Source organism: Chaetodon trifascialis, chromosome 4, assembly GCF_039877785.1.
Source record: "Chaetodon trifascialis isolate fChaTrf1 chromosome 4, fChaTrf1.hap1, whole genome shotgun sequence".
NCBI classification, from domain to species: domain Eukaryota; kingdom Metazoa; phylum Chordata; class Actinopteri; order Chaetodontiformes; family Chaetodontidae; genus Chaetodon; species Chaetodon trifascialis.
In genome coordinates this window covers 13,422,341-13,440,838 of record NC_092059.1, presented here as the reverse complement: position 1 = coordinate 13,440,838, position 18,498 = coordinate 13,422,341, and the positions used below count along the sequence as shown (strand labels likewise).

At 40.8% G+C, this 18,498-nt stretch overlaps 2 protein-coding genes across 10 annotated transcripts; one reads left to right on the top strand and one right to left on the bottom strand.

Moving 5' to 3' along the window:
* Positions 1 to 807: 807 nt before the first annotated feature.
* On the top strand, positions 808 to 10,389 carry LOC139330765 (vitellogenin-1-like). 8 transcript variants are annotated; one of them, XM_070961873.1, is made up of 34 exons: positions 808 to 847; positions 1,698 to 1,718; positions 1,954 to 2,105; positions 2,192 to 2,443; positions 2,532 to 2,693; positions 2,783 to 2,931; positions 3,019 to 3,169; positions 3,261 to 3,418; positions 3,507 to 3,672; positions 3,753 to 3,878; positions 3,969 to 4,187; positions 4,275 to 4,492; positions 4,578 to 4,675; positions 4,768 to 4,892; positions 4,976 to 5,077; positions 5,350 to 5,469; positions 5,562 to 5,748; positions 6,140 to 6,233; positions 6,323 to 6,508; positions 6,589 to 6,718; positions 6,815 to 7,034; positions 7,119 to 7,525; positions 7,629 to 7,677; positions 7,793 to 7,857; positions 7,965 to 8,171; positions 8,277 to 8,419; positions 8,508 to 8,643; positions 8,733 to 8,856; positions 8,939 to 9,119; positions 9,206 to 9,300; positions 9,481 to 9,575; positions 9,709 to 9,874; positions 10,030 to 10,191; positions 10,277 to 10,389. In XM_070961873.1, exons 1-34 carry the CDS (start codon positions 808 to 810, stop codon positions 10,387 to 10,389), a joined length of 5,019 nt encoding a protein of 1,672 aa, XP_070817974.1. The 8 variants fall into 8 exon arrangements, with proteins under 8 accessions (XP_070817974.1, XP_070817973.1, XP_070817975.1 ...); XM_070961872.1 differs by having other exon boundaries at positions 6,589 to 6,730; positions 7,629 to 7,673; positions 7,786 to 7,857; XM_070961874.1 differs by having other exon boundaries at positions 6,589 to 6,730; positions 7,629 to 7,673; positions 7,786 to 7,857; positions 10,030 to 10,195; positions 10,302 to 10,389.
* An 82-nt stretch (positions 10,390 to 10,471) lies between these two features.
* LOC139330688 (afadin- and alpha-actinin-binding protein-like) lies at positions 10,472 to 18,255 on the bottom strand. 2 transcript variants are annotated; one of them, XM_070961738.1, is made up of 14 exons: positions 18,149 to 18,255; positions 16,258 to 16,372; positions 15,740 to 15,894; positions 15,365 to 15,568; positions 15,143 to 15,253; positions 14,877 to 15,012; positions 14,648 to 14,723; positions 14,169 to 14,349; positions 13,853 to 14,000; positions 13,467 to 13,603; positions 13,136 to 13,309; positions 12,761 to 12,878; positions 12,303 to 12,450; positions 10,472 to 12,033 (listed from the first exon to the last, which is right to left on the bottom strand). In XM_070961738.1, exons 2-14 carry the CDS (start codon positions 16,274 to 16,276, stop codon positions 11,892 to 11,894), a joined length of 1,749 nt encoding a protein of 582 aa, XP_070817839.1. In that variant the 5' UTR covers positions 16,277 to 16,372; positions 18,149 to 18,255; the 3' UTR covers positions 10,472 to 11,891. The 2 variants fall into 2 exon arrangements, with proteins under 2 accessions (XP_070817839.1, XP_070817840.1); XM_070961739.1 differs by lacking the exon at positions 18,149 to 18,255 and having other exon boundaries at positions 15,740 to 15,891.
* Positions 18,256 to 18,498: the final 243 nt, after the last annotated feature.

Genomic DNA, 18,498 nt, shown 5'->3' with positions numbered 1-18,498 from the left:
AGATGTATTTTTAAGCAACAGACAGAGCCACACTAACACAAAGTAAACATGTCCTGTCAATATAAGCAATAACACCTCCATTTGATAGCCGAATCAATGTCAAACAGAAATGACATGACATGACATCAGTGGTCAGCCTGACTACAACAAATAAAGTGAGCAAACAGTCCTGGTCAGGGTGCCCTCATGTGTGAACTTTGAAACAACATTGTGTGAAGTACTAACATGACAGAATGGACTGAATCAATTTTCTCTCAAATTGCTGTTGTTTTTTTCCCTTTAATTAAACATGCAGGGTCAAAGAAAATCACAATTTTCGTTAAAAAGTCTGAAAAAAATAACTTTTACTCAGTTTAACTCCTGTGTTTTTTTAGCAATATGTTGTTGTTGTTTTTTTGTGATAAATTGTCGGCCTATTTCTTCATATGTCAAATAATAACTACACGTTTGCAAATAAGAATAGGTAAAGCAACTGCAGAGAAGAGGTAATATTTTCAAAGTGAGCATCATTATAGGAAAAAAAAGGTTTCCTTCTAATGTATAATTATTAAATGAATTGTAAGACACAGCATATAATTTTAAACATGAAGCTAAACTTTCACCCTGCATATCTGAGGAGAACAAGGTCAGGTGCCCCTAACTTTTCATCCACTGATACACGTCCTGTCAACCTCCCAACCTGAACCCAAGTTCAGTTGAATCTAAAAGGCGAAATAACCTGATGTGATGTTCTTATTGGATCCAACCAGCAGAAAATTCCCTTTAAAAGGTTGGCTATGACTGCAGACATCCACAACCCCGTCAGCCATGAGAGTGGTTGTGTTCGCCCTGACTCTGGCCCTTGTGGGTGAGTACAACTTCTGTTTTTATAAAGGTGTGGCTTTAAAAAAAAAAAAACGTAAAAAAAAAAATAATAAATTATGAGACCCTACACATTTTTGTTTTTGGATCTGTAAACAATGCTTTTGAAACGGTAATTTCAACAAAAAATGTAAAGTTCATTGTTATTCATCACAGCACACTGGCTTCACATCCAGGGATTTTTGCTCTATTTTCCCATCTGTTTTCATTTAAATATCACATTGCATTCTTACTTTTTCCAATGCCAGCAAAGTAGAAAACACTTTTTGTTTGAGCTTTTGTGGTTAAATCTTGAACATTACTATGAAATACTCAAAAACTGGGAAAGAGAAGTATATATTTCTTGAACATAATTTCGATCTGATGGAAATGACTCTTAGGCACCCACAGCAAACAACAGTTTATTTGTTGTATATTTGATGATTTTATGCCACAGTGCAGGCTAACTGATCCTGCTTTTGAAAGTCAGATTATGAAATGAGAGCTTGCTATGTTACAACATGAAGTAAAAGATAATTTAATGTCAAAGTGTAATGGCTTAAATAGAAAGCTTTAGGGCTATAAACTATGAATAGTAACTATACTCTATGCTGGATATTTTATCATACCATTTGAGACAAATAAACAGCATCTTGTCTGCTCTCTATTTAAAGATGGGCAACAAATTCAAATTCATATTTTGTTTTCTAATTTTAGGGTCTTTACAGTACAATACAAAAGGGTTAGGGTTAGGTTTAAATAGGGTTAAGGTTAGAAATGCTAAACTGTTTAAATCTACGTTTAATAGTGCCTCATTTATGTGATGGATTATTCATTTGTTTTTCATTTAATTTCAGCTGGTCAACATCATAGTTTTGGTAAGTTCAGTACTAATATGAGGATGATTTCTATTTTTCCAGTCAATATATAGAAACCCATAAATACCGACACACAATGCATTGCAACATTTATCACAGCTAAAGTTACCTGAAAGTGAATTATTCTGGAAAAATCAATTTTAATAATTTATGGTTCATTTTTATGTCATACATAACCCAGATAGTTTGGGGGATGAGGTGAAATAGTTCTCACTGAGTTAAGTTTTTCTTACAGCTCCTGAGTTTGCTGCCGGTAAGACATATGTGTACAAGTATGAGGCATGGCTCCTGGGCGGTCTGCCGGAGGAAGGCTTGGCGAAAGCCGGACTCAAAGTCACCAGCAAAGTTCTCATCAGTGCCGCAGCCCAAAATTATTACATGCTGAAGGTAAAGATCAAAATGTGTTGAAGTTAAGATCTTTCTATTCTAAAAATGAAAACTGCCTTGTAATAAACCTTGTTTTTACATTCTAGCTTGTGGAACCAGAGCTCTATGAATACAGTGGAGTCTGGCCTCAGGATCCTGTAATCCCAGCAACCAAGCTGACATCAGCCCTGGCAGCCCAGCTCATGACTCCCATTAAGTTTGAGTACGCCAATGGTGTTGTTGGAAAAATGTTCGCCCCTGAGGGAATCTCAACAATGGTGCTGAACGTTTACAGAGGTATCCTGAATGTCCTTCAGCTCAACATCAAGAAGACACAGAATGTCTACGAGTTGCAGGAGGTTTGTCAAAGATACTCCAGTACTGATTATAAATCCATTACAGGACAGGAAGTTGAATACCCCAATAAACATATGCTTTTCTCATTAGGCCGGAGCTCAGGGTGTGTGCAAGACCCTCTATGCCATCACTGAAGATGAAAAGGCTGAGCGTATCCTTCTGACAAAGACCAGGGATCTGAACCACTGTCAGGAGAAGATCATGAAGGACATGGGGTTGGCATACACTCAAACATGTACAAAGTGCCAGCAAGTATGCTCACACCAGTTTTATTTTCCGTTTACATCCACAAAAGTAGAAAATATAACATGATGAAACAGCTATGTGGTTTGTCTTCACAGGATTCAAAGAACCTGAGAGGAGCCACAGCATACAAATACACCTTGAAGCCAGTTGCTGGTGGCATCCTGATCCTGGAGGCAGCTGTTAATGAGCTGATCAGATTCTCACCTTTTACTGAGATGAACGGAGCTGCTCAGATGCAGACCAAGTATGTCAATAGATACTGAGAATGTGATAATGCCAATGTTTGAACTAAACTGCTGCAGATTAACCTTTTTTTTGTATTACTTTAAAGGCAATCCTTGGTCTTCCTTGAAATTCAGAGGGCTCCTGTTGTACCCATCGAAGCTCAGTATCTTCACCGTGGTTCTCTTAAGTATGAGTTTTCCAGTGAGCTTCTTCAGACACCCATTCAGCTCATCAAGATTAACAATGTGCAGGCCCAGGTATTGTTTCAGACTGTTCTAAATGTTTAGCTAAGTCATGAATGACTCTCTGCTGTATTAAATGACTTCCTCTTCATTCCTGTGTTCTTAGATTGCAGAGATTCTTAATCATCTGGTTGCCCACAATGTGGAGAGAGTTCATGAGGATGCCCCTCTTAAGTTTTTGGAACTTATTCAGGTCCTCCGTGCAGCCCGTTATGAAGACCTGGAAATGCTTTGGAGCCAATACAGAACAAAACCTGCCTACAGGTGACTTAGACTACATTTGAATGAGATGTAAAAATATATGTAAATAATATATGAATCCAGATTCACTCACTCCATTTTTATCTTTCAGACAGTGGATCTTGGATGCCATCCCTGCCATTGGAACTTCTGCTGCTCTGAGATTCATCAAGGAGAAATTCCTGGTTGATGACATGACTGTTGCTGAAACAGCTCAGGCTTTGATTGCATCTATTCACATGGTGACAGCAAACACTGAGGTCATCAAGCTGGTTGAGGTGCGTAAACCACAAAGCAGGTTCCTCTGTCCATATTAACTATGGAATCTGGCACATTTCTGATTGTTGCACTCTCGTAGGCCCTGGCAGTCAACAGCAAAATAGTGGAAAGCCCCGTTCTGCGTGAGATCGTCCTCCTTGGCTATGGTACCATGATTTCAAAATACTGTTTTGAGATGGCTGTCTGCCCTGCAGAACTCATAAAGGTGACAACCTTTTTCTTTTGTTATTGCTTCAAACTCTTCTGCACATTTCTGGATGAGAAGAGATTTTACTTTATCATTTTCTCACAACAGCCCATCCAGGACCTCCTTGCAGAGGCTGTTGCTAAAGATGAGACCCAGGATATCATCTTGCTCCTGAAGGTTTTGGGTAACGCCGGTCATCCCTCTAGCCTTAAGCCAATCACTAAGATCCTGCCCATACATGGCACTGCAGCTGCATCTCTGCCCATGAGAGTCCATGCTGATGCCATCATGGCTTTGAGGAACATTGCAAAGAAGGAGCCCAGAATGGTGAAGTCTCAACACCAGGGGTATTTCAAGGTATTCCAGTTTTTTATGTATAACTCCATACTGAGGTTGCTTTCCATTGTAAATTAGATCCAGGAACTGGCTCTTCAAGTCTACATGGACAAGGCTCTTCACCCAGAGCTTCGTATGCTTGCATGCATCTTGCTGTTTGAGACAAGGCCTGCACTTGCTCTGGTGACAACTCTTGCCAACATTGTGAAGACAGAGGAGAATCTGCAAGTAGCAAGTTTCACTTATTCTCACATGAAGTCCCTGACCAGGAGCACCGCTGCTATCCATGCCTCAGTGTAAGAGCAGCAGTCTGATCCCTATTCACCATCAGGTCTATCTCCTCATGTCTGCATGCTCAGTTCTTTTATGTTTTCATTGCAGTGCTGCAGCTTGCAACATTGCCATCAAAATCTTAAACCCAAAGCTGAACAGACTGAGCTTACGTTTCAGCAAAGCCATCCACATGGATGTCTATAACAGTAAGACCAATGTCACATCTTGTTTAAATTACCTCAAGATTCTTTTTTTCTTCTGTAGCACAAACTAACTGCATTTCATCAAACTCTTTCAGACCCTTTGATGCTTGGGGCTGCTGCCAGCACTTTCTACATCAATGATGTTGCCACCATTCTGCCCAGATCTGTTGTGGCTAAGACCAGTGCGTATTTTGCTGGAGCTGCTGCTGATATTCTGGAGGTAAAGGGAAAAGAAGTCTACCCTATAAGGTATTCAATCAGTATTTTGAAAATAACCTTTTTAACATGTTGGATATTTCCCAGGTTGGAGTAAGAACTGAGGGACTCCAGGAGGCTCTTTTGAAAAACCCTGCATTGATTGACGATGCTGACAGGATAACCAAGATGAAGCGCATCATTAAGGCTGTAAGCAATAAAACACCAAGAAGAAACAAATACAAGAAAATAACAGCATAGCAAGCTATTGACGAGTTGGATTGTGTGTTGCCTTTTTTCCACAGCTCTCTGAGTTCAGGTTTCTGCCCACCAGAACACCTCTAGTCTCCATCTACGTCAAATCAATTATTTAAAAATCAATTAATTTTATGAGCGTATGTTAATGTAGGAATTATATAATCAAATCACATTTTGTTTAGAGATGATATAGTGTTTATCTTACTGTTTTCTTATTCACGCAGCTTTCTGAGTGGAGGGCTCATCCTTCCCGCCAGCCCCTGGCCTCTGTGTATGTGAAGTTCTTTGGACAGGAAATTGCCTTTGCCAACTTTGACAAAGCCATGATTGACCAGGCCATTGCGGTATAACTGAAATCTGTCAACTTCATCATCAATTTCTGTATATTTATTTATCTTTGCAAGACACAATAGTTCTGATAAACTCTGTCCTACAGTTTGCCACCGGTCCCTCCCTTCAGACACTTGGTAAGAACGCTGTAAGAGATCTGCTCTCTGGTGCTTCCTTCCACTTCACTAAGCCTCTGCTGGCGACTGAGATGAGGCGTATCCTGCCTACTGCTGCTGGTCTTCCAATGGAGCTCAGTCTGTACACTGCTGCTGTGGCCGCCGCTGCTGTTCAATGTAAGCATTTAGTATGTTAATGGTGGGCTTAGCCCATTAATCTAGCTTATGTTTCTAAAAAAAGATGCTGACTCACTCTTGTATTACTTGAATACGGACATTTTAAAATGCAAATACATGCCTTTATAATATCTTAGAAAACACCTAATATTGACCTTGATACCAAATAGTCTTTGTAAATTCACAAAAGCAAATGTCTTAGTATTTAGTACTACTTAGTATTATTTAGTATTTTAGTACTGCCACATTGCTTTACCTAAGAAAAAATAAAACAATGCTATTGGCTTTAATAAAAAGGTACATAATATCATGTATTATCATGTAAGTTGAATCAAGAGCAGCCAAAGTATTATGATTAAGTGGTGATGCATGGGGTTATTTATTTTTTCAGGCAAGGCTACCACAACACCAGCTCTACCAGAAAACTTCCATCTTTCTCACCTTCTGAAGACAGACATTCAGCTTGAGACTGAGATCAGACCAAGGTGGGAACAATGTCTGACACTAAAATACAAAGAGAGTGCAAAACATATCATGTCATGAAGTTAAGCATACAAATGCCCCCTCCTTCTAGCATTGCTGTGAACACATTTGCTGTGATGGGGGTAAATACTGCCATACTCCAGGCTGCCCTGCTCTCAAGAGCAAAACTCAACTCCATTGTTCCTGCCAAGATTGCCACAAGACTCGACATCACCGAGGGCCACTTTAAGATCGAAGTTCTGCCTGTGTCTGTGCCTGAACATGTTGCAGCTGTGCAGTAAGCCTTTCTGACACAAACTTTTTATCAATTGTATGATGTATTTATCTTTGGAGCCTAAGTTCTTTTTCTTTTAACAGTGTTGAGACTTTTGCTGTTGCAAGAAATATAGAGGATCTTAGTGCAGCAAAAATCACTCCCCTCATCCCCGCTAAAGTCTTTGAGCCCATCTCAAGAGAGATTCTCACATCTAAGTTTGCTTCATCTGCTGCTGCTAGTCTGGTGAGCTTTAAACATTGTCTTTTAAGATAGCTACAACAGTCTATATCTACATTTACAATCTCATCAACATCTTTCTTTTAACAGTCAAACTCTGCAGAGATCATTCACCAAGATGTGGCAGCTGCCGAGCCTGCCATTGTGAAACCTAAAGCAGCTCAGTTTGAGAAGAAGTACTGTGCTAAAGCTGCTGCCATTGGCCTGAAGGGCTGTTTCAAGATTGCCACTGAAAACGCTGCTTTCATCAGGGACATTGCTCTGTACAAACTGGCCGGAAGGCACTCTGTTGTTCTGTCTTGGAAACCAAGTAAGTATTGAGAACATGATACATTTTTGTAGAAGCAGTGTGTACAAAGAACTTATTGATGGAATTATTTAATTATATTTTCAGTTGAAGGGGAAGTCATTGAGAGACTGGAGATGGAGGTTCAAGTAGGACCAAAGGCTGCAGAGAAGCTCATTAAACAGATCAATCTGAGCGAAGAAGAAATTGCTGAGGGCAGACCGGTTTTGATGAAGCTAAAGAAAATTCTGGCTCCTCGTCTGAAGAATGCCACCTCACGGTCTTCCTCCTCCTCTAGCTCCAGCACTTATCGTTCAAGCAGCTGGTCCTCCTCCAGCTCCTCATCTCGTGCAGCTGCTCCAACCTCAAGACTTCACAGTAGGAGCAGCAGCAGCAGAAGTAGCGGCAGCTCTGCCTCTGTGAGCAGATCTTCCAGGTCCAGCTCTGCATCAAGCCTTGAATCACTCTTCAGTGCCAGCTCGAGTTCCTCTCGCTCCAGTGCCCGTTTCTCAAAGGTAAGCACCTACAAAGTGTTTTGTGACTTTGCATGGAATAATTTTAATGTATATACATATCACAGTAAGGGTTGAATCTAACAAAAATATTTGTTTTGAACAGAAAGTGATTTATCCTCACAAGTTCCAAAAGAACCACAAGAAACAGGTATGTTTAGGTGGTGCTTCAAACAATGACAATGTATTGGCTAGATTGAACATGTTCACTTGTGCTGCGGCTTTTCACAGTGGCCTCTAACTTCCATATATTATTATTGTAGGCTCAAGCCACCTCAGCAGTACTTTCCAGGAGCAGAAGCAGTGCCTCAAGCTTTGAAGCCATCCGCAGACAGGTGAATTTTGGTCATCGTAAATTAAAAAGAAAAAATCCTCCCACAGCTTTTTGCACTGATACGTTTGTTTGTCTATTCACACAAACTAATCCTGATTGTTCTCACAGAATAAATTCCTTGGCAATCAAGTAGCTCCTACCTTTGCCATCATCTTCCGTGCTGTCAGAGCTGATAAAAAGGTGTTTGGATATCAACTGGCATTCTACTTGGACAAACCTAATGCCAGAGTTCAGATTATTCTGGCGGCCTTGGCTGCTGATAACAACTGGAAGTTCTGTGCTGATGGCGCTCTGCTGAGCAAGCACAAAGTCACAGTAAGACAATGGCTCGCTTACATCATAGATCTTAAAACATACTATAAAAATGCTACAGTTAAAAAAATCAGATGCCTTATGATCACATCTTCTGTCTCTCAATAGGCTAGAATCGGTTGGGGAGCAGAATGCAAGCAGTATGATACCATGGTCACAGCTGAGGCTGGTCTTGTTGGTCCAAGCCCTGCAGCTCGCCTCAGAGTGGCCTGGAATGAACTACCTTCAGCCTTTAAATACTATGCAAAGAAGTAGGAAACTTCTTAAGGACTGTCTTTAGGCTTCTCATATGCAATATTGACTCTCTAAAATGCTGGATATTTGGAAATTATTCTACAGGGTGTATGACAACATTCCTGCTTATATGCTGGCTGGCTGGACTCAAGGAAAGGATGAAAACAGTGCCAAGCAGCTCTCATTAACAGTGGTTGCCACATCTGACAGGACCCTTGACCTCATTTGGAAAACACCAACAGTATGAATAATTTAGCAGTTCTCCCAAAACGTGAAGTAATGTTTGTTTTTACCTTTTTCCCTAATAATTGTGAATCATTCTGTCAACAGCATACTGTCTATAAGTTGGCTCTGCACCTTCCCATTGCTCTGCCACTTGATGAAATCAAAGGTCTCACCCCCTTTGATGGCCTTGCTGATAATACCCACTACTTGTTTGCCAAGGCCGGCGCAGGTAATGCATGACCTTACTGTTGCAATGACAGCTATCTGTGGCTGAGTGCTAAAGAGTATAACATATTATTTTTGCTTCACAGCCGAATGTAGCTTTGTGAGTGACACACTGACCACATTCAACAGCAGGAGGTACAAGAACGAGATGCCAGTGTCTTGCTACCAAGTTCTGGCACAGGATTGCACCAGTGAGCTGAAATTCATGGTTCTGCTAAAGAAAGACCACGTTGAACAAAACCATATCAATGTGAAGATTGCTGACATGTGAGTGTCTATTAAAAACAAGAAAGAAACTGTGGTTTTCATCCGCAATCTGGCAAAACTAAACATTTTCATTTCTGCACTTGTAGTGATATTGACCTGTACCCAAAGAACACTGACGTGATTGTGAAGGTCAATGGAATGGAAATACCCATCAACAACCTGCCATACCAGCATCCCACAGGTTTCTATAAACATTTAGCCCACCATCAAAGTTCATACACTGTAGTAGCAGCATGTGACTTAATATTGCAAACCACACATTGCGGTTTCAAAACCGCAAAGTTGTTAGATCATTTGCATGCATTGTACATTGTCTAAATTGGCTTGAAGTAATGATTATGATCCTGCTTTGTTCTTATAGCTAAAATCCAGATCAGGCCAAAGGGTGAAGGCATCTCTGTGTACGCTCCCACCCATGGCCTTCATGAAGTCTACTTTGACATGAACTCATGGAGGGTAAATACAATATCAATTTTGAGGAAAAAAGGATAAAGACACCTTTCGAGAGCTATTACACTTTTGATGCATTTGACAGATACTGTGTAATTGATGTCTGTAATACTGTATCTCATTTGATCTTGCCATGCAGATTAAAGTTGTGGACTGGATGAGGGGACAGACCTGTGGACTCTGTGGAAAGGCTGATGGGGAAGTCAGACAGGAGTACGTCACACCCAACGGCCGTCTGACCAAGAACGCAGCCAGTTTCACTCATTCTTGGGTTCTGCCAGCCGAGAGCTGCAGAGACACCACAGGTGAGACACAAAATTCATTGTGCAATTACAACAACATCTTTTTTCCTTTTCCACCCACCTTTCCAACACAATAGTTATATGACTATGTTTGTATTTGAAACATATAATGATGCACTAAATCCATCAGAAGCTCACTTATCAACACCTTTCTACAGAATGCCGTATGAAGCTTGAATCAGTGCAGCTAGAGAAGCAGGTTGACATCCATGGCCAGGAATCCAAGTGTTACTCTGTTGAGCCTGTGCTGCGCTGCCTGCCCGGATGCTTCCCTGTGAAGACCACCGCTGTCACTGTCGGCTTCCACTGCCTGCCCACTGGTGAGTCTGCCAGAAATCACCGCTGGTTCAAGTGATGTGGAGAAAAATACTGTTCCTAATTGTTCTCCTCCCTTCACTTGTACAGATTCTGCCCTGAATCACCCAGAGAGTCTGAGCAACATCTACAACAACAGTGTGGACCTGAGGGACACAGCAGAGGCCCACCTGGCCTGCAGCTGCACTGCTCAGTGTGCTTAATAACACTTGCATCATGTGTTTGTTCTGAATGTCATTTTAAATAAACTGCATCTCAAAATACGTTTTCTTACTTTTTTTTATTAGGCAGACCTTCAGTGTTGCATTACTTCAAGAAAATACAATTTATGATAAATGTCCCTCCACCCTATTATTGACAATCGGTGTGCTGATTCTCTAAAACAAATCTTTTAGCCTGCTGAATGCTAATCAGTTCGTGTGAATTTGTGTGAAAGGATCTCAATATAAACAACAGCAGAGAAAACTAGTTAAAAATAGCTCTACAAAAAAATCCAATCATAGTATGATGATTGGATGATAGTATCATGATTGGGTATGAAAGGGGCATCGCCACTTTTTTGGAATCGGGGTTGTATTAGAGTCGTTAATCAATAATGTGAATGTTTGCCAATACTGCAGTTCAATTCAGCTCTTATACATGCAAGAGCAAGACTGACTAGCCATAAAAGCAGACAGTCCTGTCAAATTGCTGTTTCACCGTGTGATTCACCTCAATGGAGTTGACACCAATGACGGACAGGTGAATCTGTTCTGTTGATCCGGGACACACTTATTTCTGATAGAGGTCATTAAAGGTCAAATGACAAGAAACTTGTGCTTCACGAATGTGTAATGAGTCTTTTAAGAATACAAGATTGTCTAGAATACATTGTGTTACATTCCTGTTTTCAGAATTACTCTAACCCGTCAATGAAAAGCCACTAAAATAAACATGTTAATTTAAAAAAATGGTGAGAGGAATTTACATTCATATTGACATCAGAGCGTTCCGACCTCAGTGTCAGGGTTCTACTACGCATTATGTAACTTGTGTTAAATTCTACAGCCTTTCTTCCTATTTAACAGCAACATCACACGTCAATCTGTACTAATGTAACTGCAGCAGTTACTAGAAAACAATGCTGTCAACCACATTTCTATATTAAACTATGGAAACATACTTCGTATTTAACCCGGTTTTCTTATTGCATTCAGTGAAACAGCAGCGTTGAGTCTACATTCTAAAACATAATGCCAGTTGACAGGCGTAACATGAGAACAGAAGCCGAAAAGCTGTCATATCAACAGTGACATTTAGGCAAGTTCGAGTGCAACAGCGACCATCAACAAGGGCCGAGCGGCATCTCATTCCGGGGACACATGACCTTCTGTGGTACACCTGCACTGCCAAAACATACCAGCCTCAGACTAAGATCCAAGATGTAACGTATGACTGCAAAACAAGATTTACAGTACAACATAAATAAATACATTTGTCACATAAACTAAAAATAAACTAGGAAGACATTAAAAGAGAAGCAATTAGATAAGAGACTTTCTCTCAGCACAGCACAGAACACCAGCAGCTACGCAGTCTGGCTTCGACTGCTCCCCAATTTTACAGTCTACCTGCAAGTGTTTGGCATTCGGAGTTCAGGTGAAATATCCTCCATCATCCATGATTAATGGACATGGACAATGATTCTCATTCAAAGTTTTTGGCTTCATATAGAGCTGTTCTTTTCCTTTGTGAGTGTGTTGCTGCTGTGGCCTTCACTGTCGTTCCGCTGTCTGTGCTGAACTGGAGCATTTCCATTAAAACAGATGCTTGATTCTTCAGTAGTCTTTCTCTTTGGTTTGGTGGAGCTGGAAAGCAAAGGTGACAAACAGTCAGGGACACACAACAGCAGCATTAATTTACAAGTACATCATGTCATGATTTACAATAACATGACAACCATTGCCTTGTTTGAGTTATTATATTGTTTACTTCCTGCTTTTTTTTAACTGAAGCTTCTTCCTAAAGCAATATCCCCTTTGCTGCTGTAACACTGCACATTTCACTGACGTGAGATTAGTACTGTAAAGGATCTTATCTTAGTTCACAAATCACCGCGCAAATAAAGACACTGTACCTGTTTTCTGGGATCAGGCAAAGTGTGCGATACAGGTCGGCTGTTGATGGTGATGTGAGTGGAACACATCTGGGTGTGGGGGGGGTTGTGTCAGACGGGCATCTGATGAACTTTTCTGGAGTTGACACTACACTCGCCTTTGTTTCAGCTGCAAACATAAGACGAAACTTTATTGATCCTCGTCAGGAAAGTGAATCAATTTACAACCTCAATTAAAAAAAAATCTGGGATGATAAAACATAAATAAAACAGCATGAGATGATTTGCTAATCCATTTTGACATGTACTCAGCTGAAAACCGTAAAAAGACAATATGTTTGATATCTTAACTCATCAACTTTGGCACATTGTTACACCTACAAATATCATTATCATTCAAAAAAAATTGACTTTGGAAGAGTCTAATATCAAGATAAAGGTGATCTGGTCCAGTACAATGTAAAGCAGTAGACACTCACATATTAAAAAGGCACTTTTAGACTTTGACATAGGGGGTTTCTTTGAGTCAGCAAATGGGCTCAGGTTTAAGAACTGGTGTTTGAGCCACGTTGCTCGATCCTCTTCGAAGGCCTTCCTCTGCAAGTTAAACCAGATACAAGTCATTTCACAAACACGCACAAATCACACTTGTTTAATGTGTGATTAAGTTCAAAAAGACCAGTGTGTAGGATTTAGTGGCATCTAGTGGTGCAGACTGCAAAAAACTGATACTGATGGAGAACCTACAGTGGCCATAAAACTTGCAAAAGGGTATCTGGTTCACACAGAGCTAAATTTCCCATATTCCCTAAATTCTATTTCATGCACATTTTTGGAAAATACTTTTATTTCACCTCATGGCTAAGTCTTATAGCTGCTTCAGTGAAGTTCCTCCTCTCCCTCTCAAAGATCTTCCTCTGTTCCTCTAAGGTCTTCCACTCCTCTCTGAGGCGCTCTTTCTCCTGCAGCATGTAGCAGTCGCTCAGCAGGGATGCCGTCTCCTCATCACAAGGAGAGCTCAGCTGCTGCTACAAGAAAAAAGGCAGACATGTTTTGTTCAGCCGGGGTTTAATGAAAGAAGTGTTACAATAAAAGAGGTACCGCACCACAGAAAGTACAGCATGCAATGTTAGAGGTCAGGTAATACTTAAAAGTTGCTTATTCAGCTCTATGGCACTCACTTACCTGCAGAAGCTGCTGCTGTGTTTGTATAAAGTCTTTGCACTGCTGGATCTCCAGCTTCAGTCTGTCCATCTCCTCCTCGTGAGTCTCTCGGGAAACAGCATCTGCGTTTTTACTCTCGCCCATCTGAGCCAAAGATGCTGAACAAAAACGACCCAGAAAATCTAATCTTACAATTACGTTTGCATTCATCTTCTGTGTATTGATTTTAACAGGAAGTAAGGATCCAGTCTGGTGTGTCGAAAATTCTTCAGTCTGTGTATTAGCTGTTGCTTCCGAGTTTTAAGAGACAGAACTGACAAAGTAATGGTTTCGTTTAGCATATTACCAGTGGTTTCAGTCTATAATGTAAGCATGCGTCAGCTGCTCTGTGTTTCACAGTTGACTACCTTGGCTGTCCAATCTTTCAACATGGCTCTTAAGTCTTCTCCACTGGAGACGAATACTGTTGGTCAGCTTCTCCCGGGCGTGAACACAATACAGCTCGACGCTTTCTTTACTGGAATCAAACACTTCCTCTTCCTCATCTGAGTCAGCCTGACAATGACAAAGAAAATATTCTTTATTGATTTTTAGCACATCTGGCAAACATGGCGACCTTTGGGCGTGGGTGTGTAGCCCCCAACCAAAAACAGCACACATGTAATGTCAAGAATTAATGAAAAGATATAAGCAAGAGATAAAGAGAAAAACAACTTGTCCTACCTGTGTGACATCATCTTGATGTTTGTCGCCTCTCAGCATCAGTTTCCTTGAACTTAGAATGGACACAATGTCCTTTTTCATTTGCTGCAACACTTTATTCAACTCTGCGTTTTCCAGCAGCAGCTCCCTTTGTCGAGCGTCATAGTCGCTCAGCAGGGTCTTATACATCTCTCCCTCATGCCTTGGGATGAGAAGACAATCATCTATGTTTATTAACAAGACACAATGTCATGTATATGACACATCTACAAAGGAAATGAATTAAAGCTACAGTAACATGTAGGATTCAGCAGCGCCACCATGTTTAAAGCCTATGCTCCTAAAAATAAATGTGCGTGTAAAGGAGCTGATGTGCAACTTGTTTGAGACACAAAAGAAGGATACTTCTTGCATTTTACAACTACAAATATGTCTTTGGAGGAAAGGTTTGCAGATACTATAAAATGATTAGACACATAAGCTGAATAAAGTGAACTTACTTTGCCTCTGTCTTTTCAGTCTTCCAAAGGCTCCTCTTCCCATCAGCTCTTCCAATGTTGTTTAATACATCAATAGCTGCAAGCAAGAATTCAAATGTAGAATATCAGACATTTAAGATTCTCAAAATGTCAATTTGGATCTTGTGTATAAATTATACATTATTTCAAAATGTTAATTGTGGGGAAAGCGATGAGGTGAATGATGGGGCTGACGGGTTTTCCATTAAACCTTGTTTCTTTTCCTTTTTTTCAACCAGCAGTTGATTCAAGCGCTCCTTCAGTTTGTTAAATTCTCTTTCTTTCCTTTTCATCTCATGATTGTACTGGCTGGCCCGGCTTGCAATTATGTTCTGAAGTTTCTGCACCTGGTAGGGGGATATACAACAAGTGTTTACTGCTTATACCGTCATGCTTATATTATCATACTTCAGAAAGAAAAACACTGCTGGTGGATTCACTCAGCATTGTCAGGGGCTGTGATTACAAAGAAAGTACCTCTTCTTTTTCATTTTTCAGGCAGTTTTGCAAACTCTTCACTTTCAGCTGCAGTTGTCGCTCTCTCTCAAGGAGTCCTGTGTTTTCTCTTTTGGACAGTTCAAGCTGCTCCTATGATAACACAATAACATTGACACAGACATGGCCATTTAATATGTACCTATCTATATCTGTATTTTTATATTAACATGGAGGAATCACTGGGTGTAATTGTTACAGCACCTTTAGTCGGGTGCTGGTGAGCTGCAGGTAGTCCACATTGCTGCTGGACTTAAGCTGCTCCACTTCCATGTTTTCCACGGTTCGGAGGCCCCTGCGATGCAGCTGAATCAGGTCATACATGCAATTTAGCACAGCCACAACATTCATCTCTGAGCTGCTGCCTGACTCTGCCCAAACTGGTGGGAGGCCAAGAGATGACATCTCCTGTAAAAGGAAGAAAAGGATACTGAGTAAAAGATGTATAGGATGAGCCCGACTCAAACACAGGACATTGCATCTGCATTGCATTGCATTACAGGATATCTTAAACCACAAGGCACAATCATTTACATATTAATAACTGTAATGATTCATCAAAGACACAAGGTTACCAACCTGATTGATGTGTGATAGACATTCTTGCACGTTGTGCTCTGTGCAGAAGGTACTGAGCATGTAGGACTTTCTGTGCAGTGGCAGCGATGATTGGCTAAACTGCCTCAAGGGGGATGTTCTACATTCAACAGAGCTGCTGCAAATATCCTTGACTTCTGGGGAAAAAAATATGTCATATATAGTGTCATTAAACACTTCATATAGAGTAACAGTTACAGGAATGAGGTTACTTTTGGCACTTTTGGCAGGTTAGTTTAATCTGCTCCTAATTCACAAGGTCTGAGTTCAAGATAGAGGTCAAAATTATACAGTAACCTGCACACAACTGCTGTAGGCAGAACACTACATTACTATGCTTTAGTTCAGAATGCAGACAAAAGGTCAAAATCATATTACAAAAAACTACACAGTCTCTGCGACATGTATGAATTTCAGTTTTTCAGCTCAGCAGCCAACTGTTCAACATGTCTCACAGTGCATACTCTCTGGTCTTCAAAGATGTCAAAATCTGAACTCACCCAGGGAGGACTCTGGCATTGTTGCAGTGCAGCCTTCAGGCTACGTGTCTGGATCATCTACTACATGTGCAGGATACACAAAGCTCACAACAAGATCCACCTACGCACTCTGCTCCTGAAATAGAGGGTCAGATTAGCAGCGCCCATTCAATACAGTCTGGATTACAAAGCAATGGAAGTGAACACGTAGCGGTGAGCGGTGGAAACACGCAGAGTGTGAGAACAGCAGATTTGCACAGTCTAATTCATTCAACTATCACAGGCAAATGAGCTGAACAGTGACCACATAGTGAACTCAGAGCTAGTATTTAGATTATTTATCTACAGCACTCATTATTTTTGTTATGTCCTGATCTCGTAGTTGCTGTTTAGTGACTGTCAGTGCAGGAATATCTAACAGGCTGCAGGTTGGTATCAGTCTGGCATCTTATCTCAATGCTCTTATGATCAGCTGATCAGCCTAATCCCAGACAGGCACTGTGGTGATTTGCCTGCAGAGCCATACAATCAGATACACCTTTTTTTATCTTGTCAAATGTTGCCTATGTTTTCAACAAATAGACACAGAATGTACAGAAATTTCCAAAAACTTGTTGTACCATGTACAAAACCTCTGTGACAGCAACTATCAGAGCATGGGCTGAAGCTGCATTTAGAAACTGAATGTTTGTTGAATGAAGAACATTTTGTGAAATTTTCATGCATTTTAGTCATGAAAAGGCTGTGGCTCATCATCAGCTCATGGGACCTACCCTTTGGTTTCAGCGACACTTAATCAGCCTGGCGAGACAGATGGCAAGCCTACAGCCACGCAGCTTAACAAGCCTGGACCCTGCTTAGACTGACTACTCCACAAGTGATAACCTTTAAGTCATTAGTCAACTTTACACATGCATGTATGAAGTCTCCAAAGGGAAACTTCTATGTAAGCATGTACAGAATGGGTGTTAAGGTTTGTGGTTTTTCACAGTCCTGTATGATGAGAATATTTGAGTGATATTTTAAACTATGAGAAGGGATGCAATCACAGGAGGCAGCTCAGACGGATACAGTCAGTTATTAGTTGGACGTAGCTAAAACTAATGCAGTCCAATACAACAGCCCTGCAATCCTACCTCAATAAGGGTTATCGTGTTCAGTTTGCAGTTTCTATTTAGTGACATCTCTCAGTGCAAAATGAATGCGCTTCTGTTTATCAGCAACACAAACTACAGCAACAACACTAAAATGACCATAAAGCTGAGAGCAGCAAAACATTGAACCTTCATGAACGTAGGACGTATAGCAGGGCTGGTGTATGAGACTGCACGAGTCCATTTGAAGTCCCCTAAGTGCACTTGAAAGGAGAATGAAATGTTATGTAATGTAACTTTAAAGTGTACTCAAACTCAAACATTGCTGGGACTGTCCTGAAAAGGTAGTAGAAACACACTGACTTAGCTGACCAGAGGATATTAACGAGGTTACGTCGCCTCTGAATGCTTTCTAACTGTTAGCTATTTACCAAAACATGCTACATGTGTCACACTAGCCAGCGTTTACATGAACTATACTGTAAGCGACATACAGACGTAACGTTTGACTATGTCGAGGCGTTAATTAGTTAACCTAGCTATCTCCGAGACAACCTTAACCGACTCCACAAATCGTGTTTTGTTCACATAAACAACAACAACCCCAACATAAAGCAAGGTTATGTGCAGCTCCTTCACACAGCAGTCAGTGTTTCACTTAACAAACGTAACCGACTGAGTGCACCCCCTCAAAACAATCTAACACTGAAGCGTAACGGCTGGCTATGTTAGCTAAACAACTTGACTGGTAACGAAAGCTGACGTTTAAAATGTTCACTTTATCAAGAAGAGAGCAGGAAAATGTTTCCAAAACATACTTATCGCTGTAGCCTCGACTGTATTTCCCAAAAGCTCAATGACTGACGATACCGAAGCTCCTTAATCGGTCCAAATGACAGTCCACACCACTGCACGCAAACCAAACAGCACGTTAATTGGCCGACTCGTTGTCTAGCAACCGAGCATGGCTCAATGTGATTGGCCATTGGATGTAAGGCGTGTCAAGAGTTTTTTTTATGTTTGGTGTTATGACCTTATAATTTGGCCTGTGGTTATTATCAAGTAAGCTACGGAGAAAAACGTTATTTATTCAGAATTACCAAAGGGAGTTAATTTAATGTGTAAGGAGCAAGACTGACTTATCAGTGAAAGTTATGCACTGTATATC